Raw genomic sequence first — 22639 nt, forward strand, 5'->3', positions numbered from 1 at the left:
ACCTGGGATGATCACATGACAGGAAGTGACGTCATCAAGGTAAGTGTGTCCACACCTGTACAGGTTAAAAACGAAAACAGTGGCACCAAACAATGATATGACCCAATGGAGAGAACATCAGACCTAAACACACATTGATCGCAGTCATTCTAGAGATAGATCATGAAAAAAACACGCTGAAGTAATTCTGTCACACTACCGAAAGCTTGTATTAAAGGTTCACAATCATATCTAACTCTACAGAGGAACAAAATAAAGGTTTCATCTGTTGGCCACTAGAGAAACTCATACACTCCTGCTTTAGGAGACCTTTTTACTTCATTTAACAGCTCCATGAAATCAGTTTGTGGATTCTCTGAAGAAACAAGAAGCAAGCTATTCGTTTTGCTTTATTTTAGATTAATGGTATGTTTCAAGATTATGATACATTTGCAAAAACAATGGCACCGTTTGCTACTCAGATGTACATTGATCCCATATTTCTGACTTAAATGATGCATTTACATTTAAAAGTACATTTTTAAAAGATAATTTTATACAAAGCGACTTACATTACAGTGCATTCAAAATACATACATGCTACAAAATAATAAGTCCGTGCAATTCATTAATTTTCCACATAGCACACATGTGATTTAGTTTTGCATGTTTGAACTTCTTTACAAACCTGTTATCCAACAAAGATTTTTGGCATTTTTGTGTTCAGTTTTGTATATTATAGTCAAATATTGTTATTACAGTAGTACTTTCTTATTTTGTTTAATGTGTTTATTTAGTAATGATAATCAATGTACTTATTGTTAGTTATATTGATATATAAAAACAAAATGTTTGGCCAAATTGTGCAGCTCTACAAACAAGCGCTGTAATATTTTTTGGGCATTTTTGACAAATAAAGAAGATGTTTGTCTGAAAAGCTGTTTCTGAGTGTATGTATCCTGTTCTATGTGCACTTTCTCTTTCTCCGGTCAGCATTTTAACAGAGAGCCACAGCTTCTCAGGATGTGGTGATGGCATTAATATAAATATCTCTTTTTCTTCTTCTTTTTTAGAGATGACACATCAACTGTCTTTCAGAGGAAGAAGAGACGGAGAGACATGGCTTCAGACGTGATGTGCTTGTGTGTTGTTCTGCTCTTCTCTGGACTTCAGATCACAACAGGTACGACTGAACAACAGAACGAGAGAGACTTAGACACTGAATTACATCAGACAAAGAAACACATCCTACTGCAGTCTGCTAGTGCTTTCTGTTTCTGATGTTATTTTGTCAAGTTTTCTGTTACTTACAGATTCAATGACAATTTGAGTTATATTTATGTATGCAAGTCGATTGTTGAACTGTTAATTGCAAAACGATGACAGTTCATTGGTAAAATGGGAACAGAAAATGGCTAAATATCAGCTGATAAATCGACTCCTCAGTAATTAGATTATTAACGTCATTAATATTAAAAGTTTGTTTTGAAACGTGGATTTCATGGATGTTTCATTTGATCAGGATTTCTATAGCTCTTAAAAATTGCTAAATTTTTCAGTAGATCATGGTCTTAAATCAGAGCTGAAACTCTTAAATTCATAATGTTACAAGCACTGCAAAGAATAAATAACTACAGGTCAGAAAACAATCCGTTGCAATACCACTTGATTAAAAGTGCATAAAAAGTGGTAGTTTGCAGATAACACCAAATCATGTCCACATTTCCAACGTCTGAGTACAAACACAGCATTTACATTTAGAGCACACATTGACATTTGTGATTTAAGAATATTCAGATATTTGTTCTGTAAAAAACGAGATGATGATCATATTTGCACAGAGAAATACAGATGTTTCAGCAGATGTTTTGTGTTTTTGTAGGCTGTGCAGTAGAGTTATCATACATCACGTGTTCTCCAGGAGAGTCTGTGCTGCTGCCCTGCAGGGATATAAACTCACATCTCACTGAAGTCCAGTGGTGGGTTGGTGATACTCAGACCCACACTCTTTATTACTCAGTGTCTCCTCTGGACGTTATTAAAGGTCAGCGATACAAAGACAGAGTTCAGATTCAGGGGAATCTCTCGCTGTCCATCACTCGACTCAATGTAGACGACGCAGGAATGTACTGGTGTAAAACAACAGAGACTGACAAAGAGCGCTATGTTAATCTACTTGTTCAAGGTGAGGAATGTTCGATTTCATAATAATACAAACCAAACATAAGACACTTAAGACGAGACCTCACAAACTTTAATTGCTCACTTTTGAGATTTTGGGTTATTTGGCTTTTCATAAGTGTTGTTTCAAACTAATGGAGAGAAAACATTAAAAAAGTGTTTCTTCTTCTCTAAGTGTTGATTTTATTGTACTTTGTCTATTTGTGAGTAGATTTCAACTCCAATCCATTTCTCCAGCAGGATTATATGTGTGTTTGTGTGTGTGTATATATATATATATATATATATATATATATATATATAGTTAATTAGATAATGCTTCATTTGCATATTTAAATATAACATTTCAGAAAACTTGTTATACAAAAAAGTTTTTTAATTCTTACAGTCAGTCAACTGGGAAAGTGTGAGATACCTTACAAAACAGAGTATTTAAGAAAATAATATTTTACATAAAACATTTATTTTATAGGGTTTATAATTATAAATTATTAGAAAAGGCCTAAGGTTTTATTACAAAATATTTCTGTTTTGTGTCTGCAGGTTGTTCTTTATCAGGGAATGAAGGATCAGTGGAGATCAGCAGATATTCAGGGGAATCTGTGCTTCTGTCCTGTTTGGTCAAATGTAGCGCCCGTCATGAACCAGATTCAGAGTTCAGATGGAAATTACCAAACTCCAGAGAAATAAACCTGAACATTAACTCTGCTGAACTCAGTCGACTCTATCAGGGCAGATTTCAGATGTTTGATATAAAGTCAGGAAACCTCTCTCTGCTGATCTCTAACCTGACTGAGGAAGATGAAGGACTGTATTCCTGCTGGAGTAAAGAGAATCAACACAAGAACTTCACACTCACTGTTAAAGGTAAAGAAATCATTAATTATTGCATTCAAATGTATTTTGTTTGGAACAGGATGGTTTGCATAATTTTTTTTGTTGGGTTAGATTTAGTTTAATATCATTAAGCTACCATTGTCATTTTTTTATTTCTTTTTTTTTTTTTACATACATAACGTCGGATTACCAACTGAGTAAGTGCAAAAGCTCAACTGGGCCCTGCTTTAGTGATTTAAGAACTAGAGACAGGTCCCGAGAGGGTATTGAGGGGGGCCAGGAAGGAAGCCATATGGTTGAGCCTGGAATGTGTATTGAACATGCAAAAGAAAAGTATCCGTAACACAAAGGTTTCACACTGTTCACAGGATGCACACTGCCAGAGACTGAGCGGGAACCTAAAACCAAGTACACGGGTGACTCTGTGCTTCTGTCCTGCTCATGTAAAGACCCAAAGACCAAACCTGAGCACTTCAGATGGACCCATGTAGAGTCCAGTGGGACTGAAGTGTCCAGTCAAACTCTGCGGTATAAAGACAGAGTCCACACGTTTCACAATACGACTCCATCAAATCTGTCTCTGTTGATCTCCAACCTGACTGAAGATGACCAGGGCACTTACAGATGCACAGTTAACAACAAAACATCCGCTGACACCAGACTCATCGTTAAAGGTGAAACTCTTAATCAACTCAATGATTCAAGTTCAGTGTGTTTTAGTCAGTGTTTCTTGAGTCTCTCCGTCGTCCTGCAGGCTGTGTTTTATCCAAACATCACATCACCAAGAGCTCCCATCCAGGAGGATCCGTGATTCTTCCATGTTCCTGTGAAGATCCCAAAACCAGACCGGAGCACTTTGAATGGAAGCGAGCAGCTGTGAATGAGACGCTGGTTTCAGACGCTGAGGAGATCAACGGACGATTCCAGACCATCAGAGATTCTCCTCATAATCTCTTCTTACGCATCTCAAGCCTGACCGAGACTGACCGAGGACTGTATGTGTGCTCAGTCAACGGCAAACAATCCAGACACGTCAATCTCACTCTTACAGGTGAAAACACCTCAGATTACTTCAGATGAGACTGAAATGATTTCAGTGATACATGACTCTCTTTGAGCTTGACAGTGTTACATTGAGACATTGCTTTTAACATAAATGAGGACATTCATGATCGTGAACTGAATTTTTTCCGTGTGTTCTCAGATTCTGCTGTTATAAATCCTCTCGATTATCAGTACTATCTGATATTTCTGATCTGTCTGATGCTGCTGCTGGCAGCTGGATGCATCTACCGGAGATTTAACCAAAGAGGTTTGAACACACACACGACCAACAATCTTGAACTGTGCACTATGACTAAAAAACACTGAAGAAAAGCAAAACTAGAAGTTTGTGTTTAACTGAAATCATTATATTCTTACAGCTAAAGGAGGACGCAGAGAGATCCAGAGATCAAATGATGAGGTGAACTGTTCATGATCAGATTATAATACACTATTCATGAATGAAATACATTTTTCCAGCTTGTGTATTTCTGTGACTCATGCACTGAACAAGAGCATACAATCCACTGAGGTCTGCGTCTGTGCAAACATCTGCATGCATAGAAGTTATTTGTTGCATGCATTTATATTTCCTTCATAAAAGTAGCTTTTTGAGAGCTACACATGTAGCTGTCAGTTCATGAGATCAAACATAACATAAAGACTGATGCACGTGAACTCGTTGTCTTTTAGGATGACGTGACTTACTCCAGCGTCACACAAATTAAAGGGAAAAAAAGACCTTGCAAAAAGGTTAGTGTTTAATTTTGGGCATCTGTTTATAAAAACCAGTTCATCTGAAGAAATATGTAATTGTAGCATGTGTGTGTGTGTTTGTCTGTAGGAAGAAGAGGTTGTTTATTCGACTATGGCAGACATGAGCAGATCTACTCGGGTAATTTCTCGTTTTTTTTATAATTTTAACACTGTTTGATTTGAAAGCTTCTGCTTAGATGCTTGAAATGTGTTTTGTGAGTGCATCTTGCATTATTCACAAGTCTAAAATGAATTAAAAAAGAACCATGATGTAGATGAGTTTCTTCATCAGGTTTGTAGAAATGCAGCATTGCATCAGTGTGTTTATCTCTCTGCAGGAGGAGGTTTATTCATCTGTAGTCCACATCAAATCTCACAAACCACAATCCCGACTCATGAACACTGAGGAGGCCGTTGTCTACGCAAGTGTGCAGAAAGAGAAAACATGATACAAACACACACCTACAATTCTGCACTGGGTTATTGTTTTATGATCATTTTAAAGAGTTTGACGGCTTTTACATTAACTTGATTAGCTTTTTGTCATGTTTACTACTAGCTTAATTTCATATGGTTAGTCATTTTGTAAAAATTATGACATTGTTAGAATGAATGCTACATTTCTGTTTTCTAAGATTCTTGTATTTTGAAGATGATTGGGTGATTCAGTTTATTTCTTAAATACAATTAAAATTCTGTGTACACAGTATCATTAAATCTGTCTGTTTGAAGAGTAATTACTCAAACTACGAGAGTTTCATTGTTTATTTCTTTATTTAAAGCTTCCATGTCTCGTCTTTTCAAGAAAAAGCAAAATGAATACACAAACAAAACAATTAAATATTAACTTTCACGATAATATTCTTCATTCTAACACCTTACATTTCACACTAAAGCATCTGTGAAGGAATGCAATTAAAAACATATTATGAATAGAGCAAAACAAATATTACAACAAATTATAGTTTTATAAATTAACACATTCTTAAAATTAAACTGTGCATTTTCTCATATTATTACACTAGACATTAAAATTAAAAGAGGCTGTCAGAGATTGATCACGTTAAACTTGTGACCTGAAATCCAGTGTATTATTTGATATAAACTGATAATATGATGTATATACAGCAATGTGTTAAAATATCTCTACTTTCTTTACAAATTATATGATCTGAATAATATTTTTTGAGAGAAAAAGGCTTAAAAGACTTCTTTTTTTGCACAGCACTTTATATATATTGTATACAGTATGTGTGTGTGTGTGTGTGTGTGTGTATACAGCTCTACTATGAGTTACATCAGTTGTAAACAGTTGCAGAGTATATGTCCCTAAGTTAATTAACCGTATTTCTAAACTCATGGTACAGGGACAGCATGATCCTCTTCAGTCTTCATATTCACCGTTACCTGAGCTTTCCCGTTACTTTATTTAGCAGCCATGAAACTAGGTCACCTCGCAGGATTCTCTGGGTAAGTGAATCTCATGAAAACACGTTCAGGTCATATATCTATGGAGGCCAAAAAAGAAAATGTAATGTAATGTAATTGCGACCTTTTATCTCACAATTTAGCCTTTTTTTTCTCGCAGTTTTGAGTTTCTGTATCACAGTTCTTTTTTTTTTTTTTATATAAGGTCACAATTCTGAAGAGAAAAGACAGCAGTAATATATATATATATATATTGTGAGATTTAAACTCAGAATTGGAAAATATAAACTCAGAATTGCGATATAATCTCAGAATTATGAAATTTAAGCAGGATTCCAAGATATTATCTCATTATTGCAATATTAACTAAGTATTGTGAGATTTAAACTCAGAATTGCAAGATTTACACTCAGAATTGCGATATACACTCGGTTTTGCTAAATAAACTCGGTTTTGCGATATGAACTCGGTTTTGTGATATAAACTCGGTTTTGTGATATTGAAACTCAGAATTGCGAAATAAACTCGGTTTTGCGAAATAAACTGTTTTGCGATATAAACTCGGTTTTGCGGTATAAACTCAATTTTGCGATATAAACTCAGTTTTGTGATATTGAAACTCAGAATTGCGATATAAAGTCAGGTTTGTGAGAATTAAACAGAATTGCGATATAAACTCAGTTTTGCGATATTGAAACTCAGAATTGCGATATAAACCCAGTTTTGTGAGAATTAAACTCCGAATTGCGATATAAACTCAGTTTTGTGACATAAGCATGGTTTTACAAGAATTACACTCAGAATTGCGATATAAACTCGTTTTTGCGATATTGAAACTCAGAATTGCGGTATAAACTCAGTTTTGTGATATAAGCATGGTTTTGCGAGAATTATACACAGAATTGCGATATAATCTAAGTTTTGTGGTATTAACTCAGTTTTGCGATATAAACTAAATTTTGCGATATTGAAACTCAGAATTGCGATATTAACTCAGTTTTGCGAGAATTAAACAGAATTGTTATATAAACTCAGTTTTGCAAGAATTAAACAGAATTGCGATATAAACTCAGTTTTGCGAGAATTAAACAGAATTGTGATATAAACTCAGTTTTGTGATATAAACTCAGTCAAACTCAGTATTATTTAATCATTTCTTTCTGTATTATAGTTAAACCGTTTTGCAATACAGTAACTTTGTTTTTAAATTGAAATCAGCTTAAAGGCAGTACAACAAATGCTACAATGATATATAAATAAATACTTCACAGTTAAAATAATCTTCTAGCATAGCAGTGATGAGAACTGGGGGAAATATAATGGTCATAAAAATAGTGTTTTGATTAAATAAATTTGTAATATTCGTAAATGCATTTGATTTTGTTCAGATTTTTTGGGGTGACCTGATATGATCATGACATTCACTATTTGTTCATACTGGTCATATGTATTGCTGAGGTTTCTGGGTTTTGGAGGCTGAATCGATGTTTTTGTGTTTCTCGGCCGAATCTCCAGGACACACGGCCGATGCTTCTGAAATGATGGACACACAGAAGAAAACATGATGATGATTATTTTTAATCTTTAACAGAGGACTCTCACGGTGTCAGATGTAATACTGATAAACAGCAATGGAAAGAGGAACTAACACTGAGATAATTTAATCTTTCTGTGGTTTTTCTTTTGTAGTAATGAAACATGTCTTTACAACTTATTACTCAAGTGTTAAGGTCAACAGCTAAAAAACTTTTTTTGAGTTTTGAGTTTCTGTATCACAGTTCTTTTTTTTTTATATAAGGTCACAATTCTGAAGAGAAAAGACAGCAGTAATAAATATATATATATATATATATATATATATATATATATATATATATATATATATATATATATATATATATATATATATATATATATATATAGTGAGATTTAAACTCAGAATTGGAAAATATAAACTCAGAATTGCGATATAATCTCAGAATTATGAAATTTAAGCAGGATTCCAAGATATTATCTCATTATTGCAATATTAACTAAGTATTGTGAGATTTAAACTCAGAATTGCAGGATTTACACTCAGAATTGCGATATACACTCGGTTTTGCGGTATAAACTCAATTTTGCGATATAAACTCAGTTTTGTGATATTGAAACTCAGAATTGCGATATAAAGTCAGGTTTGTGAGAATTAAACAGAATTGCAATATAAACTCGGTTTTGCGATATTGAAACTCAGAATTGCGATATAAACCCAGTTTTGTGAGAATTAAACTCCGAATTGCGATATAAACTCAGTTTTGTGATCTAAGCATGGTTTTGCAAGAATTACACTCAGAATTGCGATATAAACTCGGTTTTGCGATATTGAAACTCAGAATTGCGGTATAGACTCAGTTTTGTGATATAAGCATGGTTTTGCGAGAATTATACACAGAATTGCGATATAATCTCAGCTTTGTGGTATTAACTCAGTTTTGCGATATAAACTAAATTTTGCGATATTAAAACTCAGAATTGTGATATAAACTCAGTTTTGCGAGAATTAAACAGAATTGTGATATAAACTCAGTTTTGCGAGAATTAAACAGAATTGCGATATAAACTCAGTTTTGCGAGAATTAAACAGAATTGTGATATAAACTCAGTTTTGTGATATAAACTCAGTCAAACTCAGTATTATTTAATCATTTCTTTCTGTATTATAGTTAAACCGTTTTGCAATACAGTAACTTTGTTTTTAAATTGAAATCAGCTTAAAGGCAGTACAACAAATGCTACAATGATATATAAATAAATACTTCACAGTTAAAATAATCTTCTAGCATAGCAGTGATGAGAACTGGGGGAAATATAATGGTCATAAAAATAGTGTTTTGATCAAATAAATTTGTAATATTCGTAAATGCATTTGATTTTGTTCAGATTTTTTGGGGTGACCTGATATGATCATGACATTCACTATTTGTTCATACTGGTCATATGTATTGCTGAGGTTTCTGGGTTTTGGAGGCTGAATCGATGTTTTTGTGTTTCTCGGCCGAATCTCCAGGACACACGGCCGATGCTTCTGAAATGATGGACACACAGAAGAAAACATGATGATGATTATTTTTAATCTTTAACAGAGGACTCTCACGGTGTCAGATGTAATACTGATAAACAGCAATGGAAAGAGGAACTAACACTGATAATTTAATCTGTTCTGTGGTTTTTCTTTTGTAGTAATGAAACATGTCTTTACAACTTATTACTCAAGTGTTAAGATCAACAGCTAAAAAACTCACACAAAGCAATATGTAAAAATAAACAATACAAATAAACATGGCTCTGGATTATGATACGATAAAGGCCTATTCACACCATTCTTTTATTTTAATAAATAAACGAAATATATATAAAAATAATAATCATCGAGACACCGTAATAGTTTTTCTTATTATTTTGAGTTTATATTTTCCATTTTAATTATCAATGAATTTTTGGTCATTTTATTGTGTGGTTTTGTCTTTTTTATTAATTTATAATTTTATTAATTTTTACTTTTATTTTTAGTTATTTTAGTACATCAAGTTAAAGTAAATTTAAAATGAGAATGCTGTCTTGGCAGCTAAAATTTATATTTTTTTCATATATATATTATTTCCGTTTTTAATTTTAAGTAAAACAAACTACCAGAAGTTTAAATTTTATTTTTATTTAACCATAATAACCCTGATGTACAAAACAATATTTTATTAAAACCTCTTTATAGTCTTATGGGTTTTATTTTGCACTGAATCGTGTGAGAATGCTAGTTTTAGTGTTTTCTTCTCCATGTTTTGCTAATGTTTGTTCTGGAAGAGGACAGGCCTGAAGTGTATATAGAGCTCTTACTCTGCAGATTGGACAGTGCATGCTCCAAACCCTTCATGGCTTTCACCTGATTACTCCTGAACCTGGCCCAACCGAACTCCTGCAGGACGACCAACACAGTTTTACAACACACTGATGAACATTCGTCTCGTCATCTTTTAGGTCAGACTCGAACCCAGACCGTTGTGCTGAGCCCCAGTGTGTGTATTACCTGAATGGGTCTGGAGAGGCCAAAGACTCCGGATGAGATCCAGGCTTCTCTGGTGATCCGTGTCCAAACAGGCCGGTCCTGTTCGCCCGCAAACACACAGCGCTCCACCACACGCTGGTAACACACACACACACACACACACACACACACTTGCATCTTAGGGCACGTTATGATAGACAGCATTACTGTTAGTCACAATAAGATCCATTCATGAAGTCCTAGATTTTGGTCTCATTAAAATACTATTATACTTATTCACCATTTATTATTATTACTTTTTTTTTTTTTTTTTGAGTATTAGTTATTTGAATATATAAAGTTAAGTTAAATGAAAAATGTTGCATTGGAAAGCTGAAATAAAATAGTTTTTTTTAATTATTAATTTCTATATAGTTTTCAAGTCAGTTATAGTTTTACTTTAGTCTACATAGTTTTTTAATTTAATTTTATTTTAGTGCATTTATTATGAATTTATTAATCATGAATTGTTATTCAAATAATTTAGTATTTTTAAATATCTCTATATATAGTTTTTAATTGATTTCTTTTTCAGTATAAGTTATTTTAGTATAACAAGTTCATTCATTTTTCAAAAATTCATTTTTATTATTATTTTTGACATTTGTACATGATTTTATATCAGTTATTAATTTTATGTAGTTTACAAAAATCAATTCTATTTTTAGTTTGTTATTTTAGTACTTTAATAATTTATTGTTATTCAATTAATTTAGTATTTTTAAATATCTCTATATATAGTTTTTTATAGATTTTTTGTTATTTAAGTTATTTTAATATAACAAGGTAAACTAAATGAAAATGTCGCCTTGGAAACAAACAGCAATAAAGTAGTTTGTTTTAGTTATTTTTGTCATTAGTTCTTGTCAGTTATGGTTGGTTATTTCAGTTCATCAAGATAAACTAAATGGAAATATGAAATGTTGACTTGGCATAAAATATTTAGTTAGTTTTATTATTTTTGTTGTGTGTATCATTTTGTTAGTTCTTGTTTTTTCTACATAGTTCGTTTCAGTTATTTTAGTTCAATAAAATAAAATCTTTAGATCTTGGTATTTCATTGTGGGTGTTTTGTATAAATACAATTTTTGTATAAATTTTTTTATTTTTAATAGTTACATTTTTAATAGTCTATAAAGTTTTTTATTTCAGTTTTAGTTATGAGAATGAGAAATTATATGTCAGTTTTCTTCATTTTCTGTTTTATAAAATGTCTATTATTTTTTTTAATTTTAGTACATCGAGTTAAACTAAAACAAAAAAATCTAAAACGTAATCTTATTTTATTTCAAGTAACATTTTCTGATTAGTTTTAGTTGTAGGGTTAGTTAGGGTTGAGTTGAGTCGAGTGGTTTGTGTTTAACTGGTTTACGGGAAATAAAGAACATTTGCTGTGCTCGTGTTTGACCACAGATCTGACACAAACCACACGAAACACACCCAAACACACCCAAACACTGCTCAGCTCACAGCTTCTGGAGATCATACTTTCATTATTCGCTTTCTTCACCGTCAAGTGAATGCATAGTGGGTTTAAAGATCTATGGTAACTTTAAACCAAGTAGATGTTTATATTTGTACGTCACTGTATTCATTTCTACAATGAGAAAAGGTCAAATTTTACAGAAATATTCATGTTTCTTTCAGGTTAATGTGTGTGTGTGTGTGTGTGTGTGTGTGTGTGTGTGTGTGTTGTTGTTTACCATGAGTTTAGCGTGATTTACGTTCCAGGTCAGCGTCGTGAGGCTTCTGTTTTGGAGGTCGACCACCGAATCCTCGATGATGTAAACCGAACGCGACAGATTTCCGGGGAAGACGCGCTCCGCCCAGCGAGGGAGACGATTGGTCTTCGTCAGGAGCCGCCGGGACAGGAGCTGGTTATCCGGCGTCACCTCGCGGAAAACTACGTCCTCCGTCAGAACATGAGTGCTGAGAGAAACACGTTCACAGAACAATCACATAAAAACAACAATTGACTCCGATCGGACGATTACATAGATTCATAGAAATGTAGCATTGCATCAGTGTCTCATCAATGGATGCTCTGCAGTGAATGGGTGCCGTCAGAATGAGAGTCTATAATCCACAGCACTCCAGTCCATCAGTGAACATCTGGAGAAGACAAAAGATGAAACACATCCAGCATTAAGATGATTTTAACTCAAACACATAGAGTCTATAATCCATAATAACACTTCCTCCAGTGAAAAAGTGTTCTGGTCTGAATCAGGAGAGAAATCTGCACAGATCAAGCAGCGTTTAAACAGATCTAAACTGTATTCTGATGTGAGAGACAACAGCAGATGCACTTTTTCACTGGAGGAATGTTATTATGATTATAGACTCTATGTGTTTGAGTTAAAATCATCTTAATGCTGGATGTGTTTCAGATTTGTCTTCTCCAGATGTTCACTGATGGACTGGAGTGCTGTGGATTACTGTGACGTTTTTATCAGCTGTTTGGACTCTCATTTTGACGGCACCCATTCACTTCCATTTGAGAGACATTGATGCAATGCAACATTTCTCTAGATCTGATGAAGAATCAAACTCATCCTAATCTTGGATGGCCTGAAGAAGAGCACATTTACAGAAAAACATCATTTCTGCGCAAGCTATTCATTTAAATGGAGTGTGGTTTATGTACCTGTATGGGTTTGGGTATCTCAGCCAGAAGGCTGCCAACACCTGATCCCAAGGGCTCTTGATGTCCGTCTCGCTGAAGAAGTACTTCCCCATCATCATGAGGCCAGCAGAGCCCCACGGACAGAGTCCTGAACAGAAAAACCAATACATATGGATTTATTCATGACATGCACCATATGGACAAAAGTATTGGCACCCCTCTTCCAATGACCATGTTTGACTACTTTAACCATTTTCATGAGTGCAAATCTTAATGTTTAAGCATATTAATATATTCTAGGGAATTATGTGCTTCTAATTTCATAGTAACGGTTTGGAAAGAGAAACCTATTCTATTATAACAATTTATAAGAGGATAAAATAAAGTTAAATGGCATTAGAGTTTAGTAAACAAACCCTCGAGTGTCGAATAGCGAGACTTCCTCTTTTATAATAAGCGCTTGTTATTCTGATTTAACACGAAGCAGATCTCTTAAATCCATCCAGTTGTAAATATGTTTACTGTATTTATTTTTCAACAATGTTATTATCCTTTGTTGAGAAAATAAAGCGTCAGATCGCGCGCAGAAACAGGCGAGACGAATATAAACAAACACGAGTAAACCCGAACAGAAGCCGAATCGACACGAACACGACCGCTCAATCTCGGTAAAACAAAAACACATTTACTGTATTAACGGACTCACTGTAATAATCCTGTAGCTCTGCGCGAACATCACCGACATCCGCCGCATTTCCGCCTTCTGTGCGTGCGCGGGCGTGTGAGTATGCGTGCGCGCGTCAAGAGCGTTAACGAGTAACTTATTACAGCTACATTATCACGCTTATTAGCATGCATATTACTGTTTATATGACCTTATTTGTGACTCTGGAGCACTAAACATTGATACATCATCATCTGGAAGCTGAATAATCTTTACATCGATTTATTGTTTATTATTTGGTTTAGATACAACTATTTGTAAATCTGCAATCTGAGGGTGCAAAACAAAAAAATCTGAATATTGAGAAAATCATCTTTAAAGTTGTTCAAATGAGGTTCTTAGGAATGCATATTGCTAATCAAAAATGAAGTTTTTATATATTTACGGTACAAAATATTTTCATGTAATATGATCTTTTACTTAATATCCTAATGATTGGCATAAAAGAGAAATGAATAATTTGGATAATTACACATACCATGCATTGTTCCCTACAAATATGACTGGTTTTGGGCTGCAGAGTCACATATATGAGTTTTCAAGCATCAAAACAACACGTACCACAAAGCTTAGAATTGTTGTTGTTGTTGATCAGAAAGTGTTATAAATTCATTATCATTTTCAGAGCATTTCGTTGCTGATGTGACTGTAGAATACTATTCTCCATGTACAAGTATAAACTTTCTGTTTCTGTTTGTTGTTTCGTATGCAAACTACAATTCAAAGTCTAGTCAAACCAGTAAATGTTTATTGAAAATGAACCAAATTCGGAGTCAGAGCACCTGATTTGCTCTGATTATATAAACATCTATGAATGCAGAGAATAATTTAGAAGTTTAGCTTCAGGTGTTCGTTTATAAACTTTTTTGTATTTAAAAAAAAAAAATCGATTTGTATTTCTACCACTAGATGGAGACAAGTTTCCAGCTCTTCAAAATATGAAAATACCAAAGTAGTATATACAGTAAACAAAATAACACAACATTAACAAAATACTAACACTGTGCATCTCGTGAGTAACGTTAATGGTAGTAAAATAAGTAAATATACGTAATTTTTTTGAAAAAAATAAAAACAACAACTATATTATAATTTGACTTATAGCCTATAAACAATGTATATTATGAAATTCCTTGTTTAAATATATTAATTCAAGCTGAATGCTATTAATACCTGTATTTGCTATTCAAAAGGCGAGAATATGTGTTTTTGTATTTAGTAAATGTTTTTCAATTTTATGTATTTTAAAAATATTCAAATAAATGTATATTTATTTAAATATTTCTAGTGGAAAAACAACCGGTTGCTTTTTTATTAATTTTATTATAATTCTTATTTATGTTATAGATTAATAAATAAACATGTATATTTTGTTAAAGAGTGAAAGAATATATTTTAATTAATTTTCCTTTATTTGTTTGAAGAGTTTATTTGCAAAAACAGATAACTCAAAAATATATATTTTTTATTATGTTGTCACGTTTTTACTGTGTTTAGTATTATTATTTTTTGTTATTTATAATCTAATCAAAATAACTCAATTGCAGTTTGTTTGAGATTAACTGAGGAATGCACAATTGAAAATTATTTAAAACGTAAACCTTTTTGTGAAATGAACTCTTCATATTCTTATATATATATATATATATATATATATATATATATATATATATATATATATATATATATATATATATATATTATTTTTGAGAAATAAAAACATGCAATTGTTTATTTTTTTGCTTTATTGTTGATTTATTTGTATTCATTGGTTTATTTTTAGTATTATTTATGTTTTCTTTATATTTCAATGCATTAGTGTTTTCTATATTTTTAAAGAAAGATGATGCATTTATTAATTTAGTATTTATTTATATTAATTAATTTATTATTAATGTTATTTATTTATTTCTCCCATGGTTTTTCATAAAGAACTCAATGTTTATAGCGTCAGGCCGCTAGTGGCGCGCGTGTTCGTGACGTCACCGGAAGAGTCGCTCTGTGTGTTTTGTGTTCCTCAACAGCAGTGCGAAACTTCTCCATTTCTGTCGGTTTTTAATGTTTATTTGCCGTAATTTTGTGTTTTTGTCGTAACGGATGTCGCGCTGATGTGATATAGATGTGTTTCTCGTGTGAGGTAGTGATTATTCTCGGGTGTTTTCTTCTTTGTGATGATGTGGTGATGATCAGGTGAGAATCTGTTTCATAAAACTAGCTAACGATAGCGTTATTTGTTTCGTTTTTGATCAGATTTCGTTCCTTTATAGATTTATTGCCTGTAGAGGTGTTTTATAATCGCTGTTTTGAGTTATCGGGGAAGGCAGGAGAGAGAGATCAAGAAATCATCGATCAAAACAATACAGACAGCATTAGCTGTTTATTATCGAAACGTTTTCAATATATTTGGGTGATTTCTTAAGATCATAATTCTCAATATGTCAGTGTTTATGGATGGATGTAGTCGTGTAGTGGGTAATCTTAATATTCAAACATCTTTATGTGAAATAATTAACTAAATCAACTTTTTATGATCCTGCGTTTTTTATTTATTAACGTTTTGCAGATTTTACAAGGTTCGTGTAAACCTATGACTAACTGTATGTATATATTGTAAGGAAAACCTAAAATATAAAGGTTTGCCAAGTTATATTGCACTCAAGTTATATTTTCTAAAATGCAATCGTAAAAGTAAGGCTTGAATCATTGAATTCAATTGATTTGACATCCTTTTTCATAATTAAATTATGAATACCTCTAGAAAGACCTGATGGTGAAGCAGTTTATTCAAAGTAGAAAAAAAAAAAAAAACTAAATTATAACATTTTTCAGATTTTGCAAGGTTTATGTAACCTAAGCATGTTCAGAAAAACATGGAATTTGGGAAAAATATAAAACCATTTGTACTTCTCCAGTTCACACAAGGTTGTCTAACGAGCTGATGTTTTGTTTGTAGATGATGGCGCCTTCTAAGATGAAGCTGCGTGTGAGGAAGAGAGACAGCGCTAGCAGATCTTCTCAGCGTTTATTAGCCAACGCTTCGCCTGATTCCAAATGCCCCATCTGCCTCGACGGCTTCAAAAACGTGGCGTCGCTGGACCGCTGCCTGCATCAGTTCTGTTTCCGCTGCATCCACGAGTGGTCCAAGAACAAAGCCGAGTGTCCGCTCTGTAAGCAGCCCTTCCACTCCATATTCCACTCCGTCAAAGGGGAAAACGACTTTAAGGAGTTCGTGCTGCGTCCGCCGGAGAACGGAGCGCCTGTGAACGCCGATCCGCCGGAGCGTGTGCTCCGCCCCCGAGTTCTCCGAGGCCGTGAGAGGCGGAGCCACAGAGCGCAAAACCCCGCCCCTTCCTCATCCCCTCCGTTAGAGGATGACGTTATGTTCGATGGGCTGACGGACGCAGCGGCGCTCGCGGGGAACCAAGACGTACAGCAGATGGTGCTGCGGTTAACAGCGCGCAGACATGGGCGTGGCGAGGGGCGGAGCTTGCGCCGTTTGCGCGACCAAGATGTTGTGGCATTCCGACGTGCGCTTTATAGGACTGGCGTGCGAGTGCGCAACTCGAGGGATGCCGGGAGACAGAGGGACATTTCGGCTACATTCTTGCGACAAAATCCCGGCTGTTTGCGACGACTGTTGCCTTGGCTGCAGCGCGAACTCACCGTTTTGTACGGTTCGCACGGCTCGCTGGTGAACATCGTGCAGAACATCATCATCTCGCGCATCATGAACTACAACATGGAGGACTCGGCCATCCGAGACGAGCTCCGCCCCTTCCTGCTGGCGCGCACCGACCACTTCCTGCACGAGCTGGTGAGCTTCGCCCGCTCCACCCTCAACATGGAGGCGTACGACCAGCAGGCCGTCTACGACTGTCCCGCTCCCAGCTACGAGGAGGGCAGCAGCTCAGACCTTTCTGTTATCGCCATCTCTGAGGTGAGACTTGCAAACATCAAATTTATCATTTACATAAATTACATCGTTTTGTAAATTAGTTTATGAGTTTAATTTCCTTCTTGTATGACTTTGCTCTTTTAAAGGTGCCATAGAATTATTGAAATTGCCACTTTTAGGGTACAAGCCAAAACATGCTGTTTATGTGTATGTCCCCTTTAAATGAAAATGAGCTGGTGCTCCCACCTCCCAGTTTTCCCGAAGAATTGGGCTACGCAGGATGAGTTTACCCCAAAAACGTGAAATTTAGTGCATTGAATGCGAATTTTACTTGAGGATCCCTGGCGAAAAACAGTTTTGGGATAGTTTTGAGTAGCAGTTGGGGGGATTTTGTTGTGAGATGCCCATTTTGTGTCATAGCCCACTATAAAATGTGGGCTGCACAGACATTTACAAAAACTTCAACATCTTACCTCAAGATGGTCCTTAATCTCCCCAAACAAAAACTGATTTTTAAAAATGTATAAATAAAAAAAAAATGGCCAAGCAGCCTCCTTTGGACCATTTGAGATGGATTGATCCTGAAAGCAGCAACCAGAAGGTATCAAGCACCAAAAAAATAAAAAACGTAATTTCTTGTTCCTTTTCCTCCATTTTTCCTCCTCCACCGTGAGAAGTAATGCACAAAAAAAGTGTCCACCAAAATGCATAAATACTGTTTAGTATGTCTATATTGCTCTAAAAATTGTATTAACTCATGATAACTTTGTGTGAGGAAGAGTACATTGTGAAGTGTTCTGACAGTATGTTTCCGTTTATTGTAAGCAGATGTAATCTGTTTCTGGTTCAGTTTATCCAAGTCTTCATTGTTGTCTCTTCTCACAGGATGACGATGATAATGACAGTGAGGACAATGTCACGGAGAATCCCTCTGCCGTCCAGGAACGCCTTGCATCCGTTGCCACAGCAAGTGGAGCAGAAAGTTTGCCAAGTCAGTCGGCGTGGGATGATGAGACGCCTGGTCCCTCCTATTCAACCCTCCTCCCCTCTTCCAGCCTATCACAGGATGAGGGGGCGGAGCCAATCACAAGCACAGCCCCTCCCCTCAGTGCCCTGGATATGACTGACCCTGTGACGAGTGGCAGAGTGTCAGCTGGACCGGGTGAAGATGACGTAGAGGAAGAGTGTCTGATTGTGGGATACGTGAAACCAATGGCCGAACGGACTCCAGAACTTGTTCAGCTCTCCTCAGACTCATCTGAAGAAGAGCAAGAGCCAGCCACCACTGAGACAATGGCATCAGTTATGAAATCAGAGGCATCCCAAATGCAGCTCCCGTTACAGTCCCACATGAACCCAATTAGCCCTAGCTCCTCCCCAAGCCCTGCTCCCTTGTGCAGTCCTCAGCATTTACTCTCAGATGGAGTTGGGTCACACAGCATAGAACAAGAGACTGACTACTTGTCCCCCCGTGGTCACCGGTCCAAAGATGGTTCACATTCACGGCAGAGTCGAGATGACTTCAGATTCAGAGGTCACAAGAGGCACAGAAGCCATCGGCGCTCTGGCAGCAAAGAGAGGGAAAAGAGTTTAGCACAACCTCGTGGGATCAAGACCCCAGATTGCTCGCCAAGTCAAACACGGAGCTGGACACAAAGCCCGGAAGTGTCCGTGTGGAGCTGTAGCCCTGTCTCTAAGTCACACAGTAGCGACTGCTCTCCTTCTCGAAATAAGAGCGGAGAGCATTCGTGCCATACAAGAGAGAGATTCTCACACTCTCCTTCCAACTCCAGAAGGAAGAGAACCAAGGAAAAGAGGACTAGGTCACCCGACTTGGACTGGTTCCCAGGACTCGATGGTTCCCACCGTATCTGTGAGGCAAAGCGTTGTCGTAAACGCCGTAAGCGTTCAGTCAGTAGCAGCAGTGCTGATTCGCACTCCGAAAGATCCTGTCTGGATAAACCCAGTGGCAAACGCAAGTACAAAACCCGGCACTTGGAGCGAGCAGCTCAGCGGCAGCACAAGGAAGGAACCACAAGCAAAGAAAAGCGACACAGAGAGCGGCGACGAAGCAGGGAACGATCTCCAAGTGTGGAGATCATCTATGAACGAGGGCCGCCTGACCCTTACTGTGTCCAGCGGAGGAAGAAGAAGCACCGGAAGCGAAGAAAGGAACTGCGTTCTCCCACTGTGATCACGATCGATAGCGACAGCGACCGGACCATCGACTGTCTGGACCGTGTCATGGACGTTACAGACCAAACCGCAGCTGATGTCGAACAGAGGGATGAGACTCCTGAGCAAGATCCCATCCAGAACGCAAGTTTTACCTTGGACTCTTCAAATCCTCAATCCGAGCCTTCGAGTCCCATGAGCCGAGGCGACCCCACCACTGAACCCACACTCAACCTGGATGACTGCGTGGTGGATGTAGTCGACCACAGTAGCTCCGACTGCTCCCGAAATATGGGTTCCAGTAACCACGGAGGGTTTATACCCGACCCTTTCCCAGTGGATTCAACAATGATGGCCCCACCTTCGGATGTGAGGCTGCTGGAAACCATACTGAAAGATCTTGTGGATATCCTACCGGAAACAGAGCAGGAAATAGAGCCTAGATCTCCCGGCCAACAAGAACACGCTTTTAGCCAACGAAAAGACCAATCAGAGACGAGACGAGATGTGGAGAACTTGGAGAACACCGATGGGAGCGGACCAAAAGAGTCGCCGACCAAAACTGCTAGCTAGAACTAAAACAGACTTTTTTTTACAAACACATGCTTATCTCTAGACGTTTTATAAACTCATTTAAAGTTTGAGTTCCTGCCGGAAACGGCTCATGTTTCAGAAATGTTTGGAGAACATTGTTGCAAGCGTCATTATTATTGTTCATGTTGTATTTATAGTTACGGTGATCCTTTTCCTTGAATCTGGTGCTGATTCTCTGTGCCACAACCCAACGGCGATCATGCCTGGATGGCAGCCCTTGTACCCCAACATTAGCTCCAGTAGCAGCACATACACAGGGGTGGCCGTCTACGCTAGTGGTTCTCAGCGCGTTTGCTTCAAGACGCAGGGCCTTTGTCAAACCGAAAAAAAGAGAAAATTTATTTTGCCATCCTACACTTTTAGAAAATAATAATAAGATAAATAATAATAATAAATATATATATTAGCAAAACTTGTAGATGTAGGACAGATTGTCACTGGGGCAACGCATTGGAAAGAAGGAGAAACGTGTTTTTAGGAGTAACATGTGAATGGTCCCTAAGGGTAAATATGTGACTCTGGACCACAAAACCATTCTTACACGTCAATCGTTCATAATTGAGATTTATAGCTTTCCATTGATGTGTGGTTTGTCTGAGATGCAACTATTTGAAAATCTGGAATCTGACGGAGCAAAAACATCTAAATATTGAGAAAATCCTCTTTAAAGTTGTTCAAATTAAGTTCTTAGCAATGCATTTTACTAATCAAAAATTACGTTTTGATATAATTACAGTAGGAGACTTACAAAATATACTTGCTTAATATAGAAATTATTTTTGGCATAATAGAAAAATCGATCATTTTGACCCACACAATGTATTTTTGGTTATTGCTACAAATATACCTCAGAGACTTAAGACTGCTTTTGTGCTCCACGGTCACATATTGCTACACTTAAGACACAAATATGCTCCTTTTTAGGGTTGGACTAGGCACAACGTTGTAACTTAAAGGGTTCGTTCACCTAAAAATGAAAATTAGTCTGTTTTACTAGCCCTCGAAGCATCCTAGGTGTGCATGACTTTCTTCTTATATTAAAAATTGTCCTTACCCCTTCAAGCCTTTCAATGGGTGTAAGCAGGTGTTTGTTGTCAACAGTTCAGAAGATGTGAAATAAAGTGCGTGCATCTGTTATAAAAAGAGACACAGCTCCAGGGCATGAATAAAGGCCTCCTGTAGCAGATCCATGCATTTTTGTAAGAAAAATATTGTAATAAACACTTTTTTTCTCACTTCTGCTGACCGTCATGTCCATAATCTTGTCCGAGCACACATATGATCCTGTTTTAATTTATTTACCACGACCCACTGGCTGAGAACCACTGCTCATTCATCATTCAGTCCCACTGAACCTGGAGAATTGTGTCTTTGTTAACCTCAGGGCACTGTGTGTGTGTGTGTGTGTGTGTGTGTGTGTGTGTGTGCTGGTGTATGCGGGACTTTGGTGACACCCTATAATTCAATGATCATGTCTACTGAACACACATCAAGCCTTCTTTACAACAGCTGTCTATCATGTCAGCCAACAATTAATAAATGCATTTAATAGATGTAGAATCTTGTGTCTCAAAGTGTTTTTCTTTATGAACGGTGGCATTAGTTAATCATCTCTGTGAGCTGAGACCCTTCAAACCAGCAGAGGTTTGATCAAACTGTGATAAATCCTGTCTTCCAGGTGATGGGATCGTCCCTGAGCCGGTTAAGTTGTCGCTCCAGTTCTGTTCACTGTTAGTATTATGTGTTTGGTTTACTTTCACTTTTGTTTCTGGATCAGCAGCAGCGAAACTCAGGATTAGACGAGAATCAGTCAGTCGTCGTGTCCTGAGTCCCTGCAGAGATGTACGAGCTGGAAAAGGAGAATTTGCGGCGCTTTAGCGATCACATCACCATGTTTTTACGACCGTCACTCATCAAGGACTTCATGACAGAGTACCTGGGGAAAAAAGGTGAGAGTTAATGAATAAACACCGACGCATCTCAAGCAGCGAATCGGTTCAGTGAAACCTGCTTGTTATCTGAAGATGTTACTGGACAGATGAATGAATGAAGCATCCTGGAAACACTTTTAGTTCCTATCTTGTCGGAGATAATGAAGCCTTATTGAGAATTATGTGATATGAAGAGAGCATACTGTAGCTATGCTAATAAATATGTAAATTAGGCTTTAAGTTAGTTTCGGTCTTTCAGATGCCATCGGCCCACAAATATGATCATCCTCATGCTGTGTGTTTATGTTTGTTTTAATAAAAACTCAACATATACAGTGAAAAAATATTATTTGGAATATATATTTAGTTTCTGTTCATTTATAAATTC

The 22639-nt window shown here is 36.4% G+C and overlaps 4 protein-coding genes across 7 annotated transcripts in view; 3 read left to right on the plus strand and 1 right to left on the minus strand.

Moving 5' to 3' along the window:
* Window positions 1–5441, plus strand: part of LOC128011361 (carcinoembryonic antigen-related cell adhesion molecule 5) — a 40707-nt gene extending 35266 nt beyond the window's left edge. Inside the window, exons 8-11 of the mRNA XM_052593679.1 lie at window positions 4422–4462; window positions 4735–4794; window positions 4886–4936; window positions 5136–5441. Of these exons, the coding sequence (XP_052449639.1) occupies window positions 4422–4462; window positions 4735–4794; window positions 4886–4936; window positions 5136–5246 (263 nt within the window). The 3' untranslated portion in view covers window positions 5247–5441. The remainder of the gene's footprint in view (window positions 1–4421; window positions 4463–4734; window positions 4795–4885; window positions 4937–5135) is intronic.
* Window positions 5442–5552: 111 nt separating this feature from the next.
* Window positions 5553–13767, minus strand: LOC128011363 (PRELI domain-containing protein 1, mitochondrial). 4 transcript variants are annotated; one of them, XM_052593684.1, is made up of 7 exons: window positions 13639–13767; window positions 12954–13080; window positions 12010–12235; window positions 10289–10402; window positions 10099–10177; window positions 9198–9292; window positions 5553–7758 (listed from the first exon to the last, which is right to left on the minus strand). In XM_052593684.1, the coding sequence occupies exons 2-6, from the start codon at window positions 13049–13051 to the stop codon at window positions 9201–9203; spliced, it is 609 nt and encodes a 202-aa protein (XP_052449644.1). In that variant the 5' UTR covers window positions 13052–13080; window positions 13639–13767; the 3' UTR covers window positions 5553–7758; window positions 9198–9200. The 4 variants fall into 4 exon arrangements, with proteins under 4 accessions (XP_052449644.1, XP_052449643.1, XP_052449642.1 ...); XM_052593683.1 differs by lacking the exon at window positions 9198–9292; XM_052593682.1 differs by lacking the exon at window positions 5553–7758 and having other exon boundaries at window positions 8902–9292.
* A 1861-nt stretch (window positions 13768–15628) lies between these two features.
* Window positions 15629–21880, plus strand: LOC128011570 (E3 ubiquitin-protein ligase Topors-like). The gene is made up of 3 exons (XM_052594123.1): window positions 15629–15846; window positions 16610–17593; window positions 18437–21880. Exons 2-3 carry the CDS (start codon window positions 16610–16612, stop codon window positions 20297–20299), a joined length of 2847 nt encoding a protein of 948 aa, XP_052450083.1. The 5' UTR covers window positions 15629–15846; the 3' UTR covers window positions 20300–21880.
* Window positions 21881–22097: 217 nt separating this feature from the next.
* Window positions 22098–22639, plus strand: part of LOC128011571 (antiviral innate immune response receptor RIG-I) — a 13402-nt gene continuing 12860 nt past the window's right edge. The window contains exon 1 of the mRNA XM_052594125.1: window positions 22098–22269. Coding sequence (XP_052450085.1) covers window positions 22161–22269 — 109 coding nt within the window. The 5' untranslated portion in view covers window positions 22098–22160. The remainder of the gene's footprint in view (window positions 22270–22639) is intronic.

Source organism: Carassius gibelio, chromosome B23, assembly GCF_023724105.1.
Source record: "Carassius gibelio isolate Cgi1373 ecotype wild population from Czech Republic chromosome B23, carGib1.2-hapl.c, whole genome shotgun sequence".
NCBI classification, from domain to species: Eukaryota; Metazoa; Chordata; class Actinopteri; order Cypriniformes; family Cyprinidae; genus Carassius; species Carassius gibelio.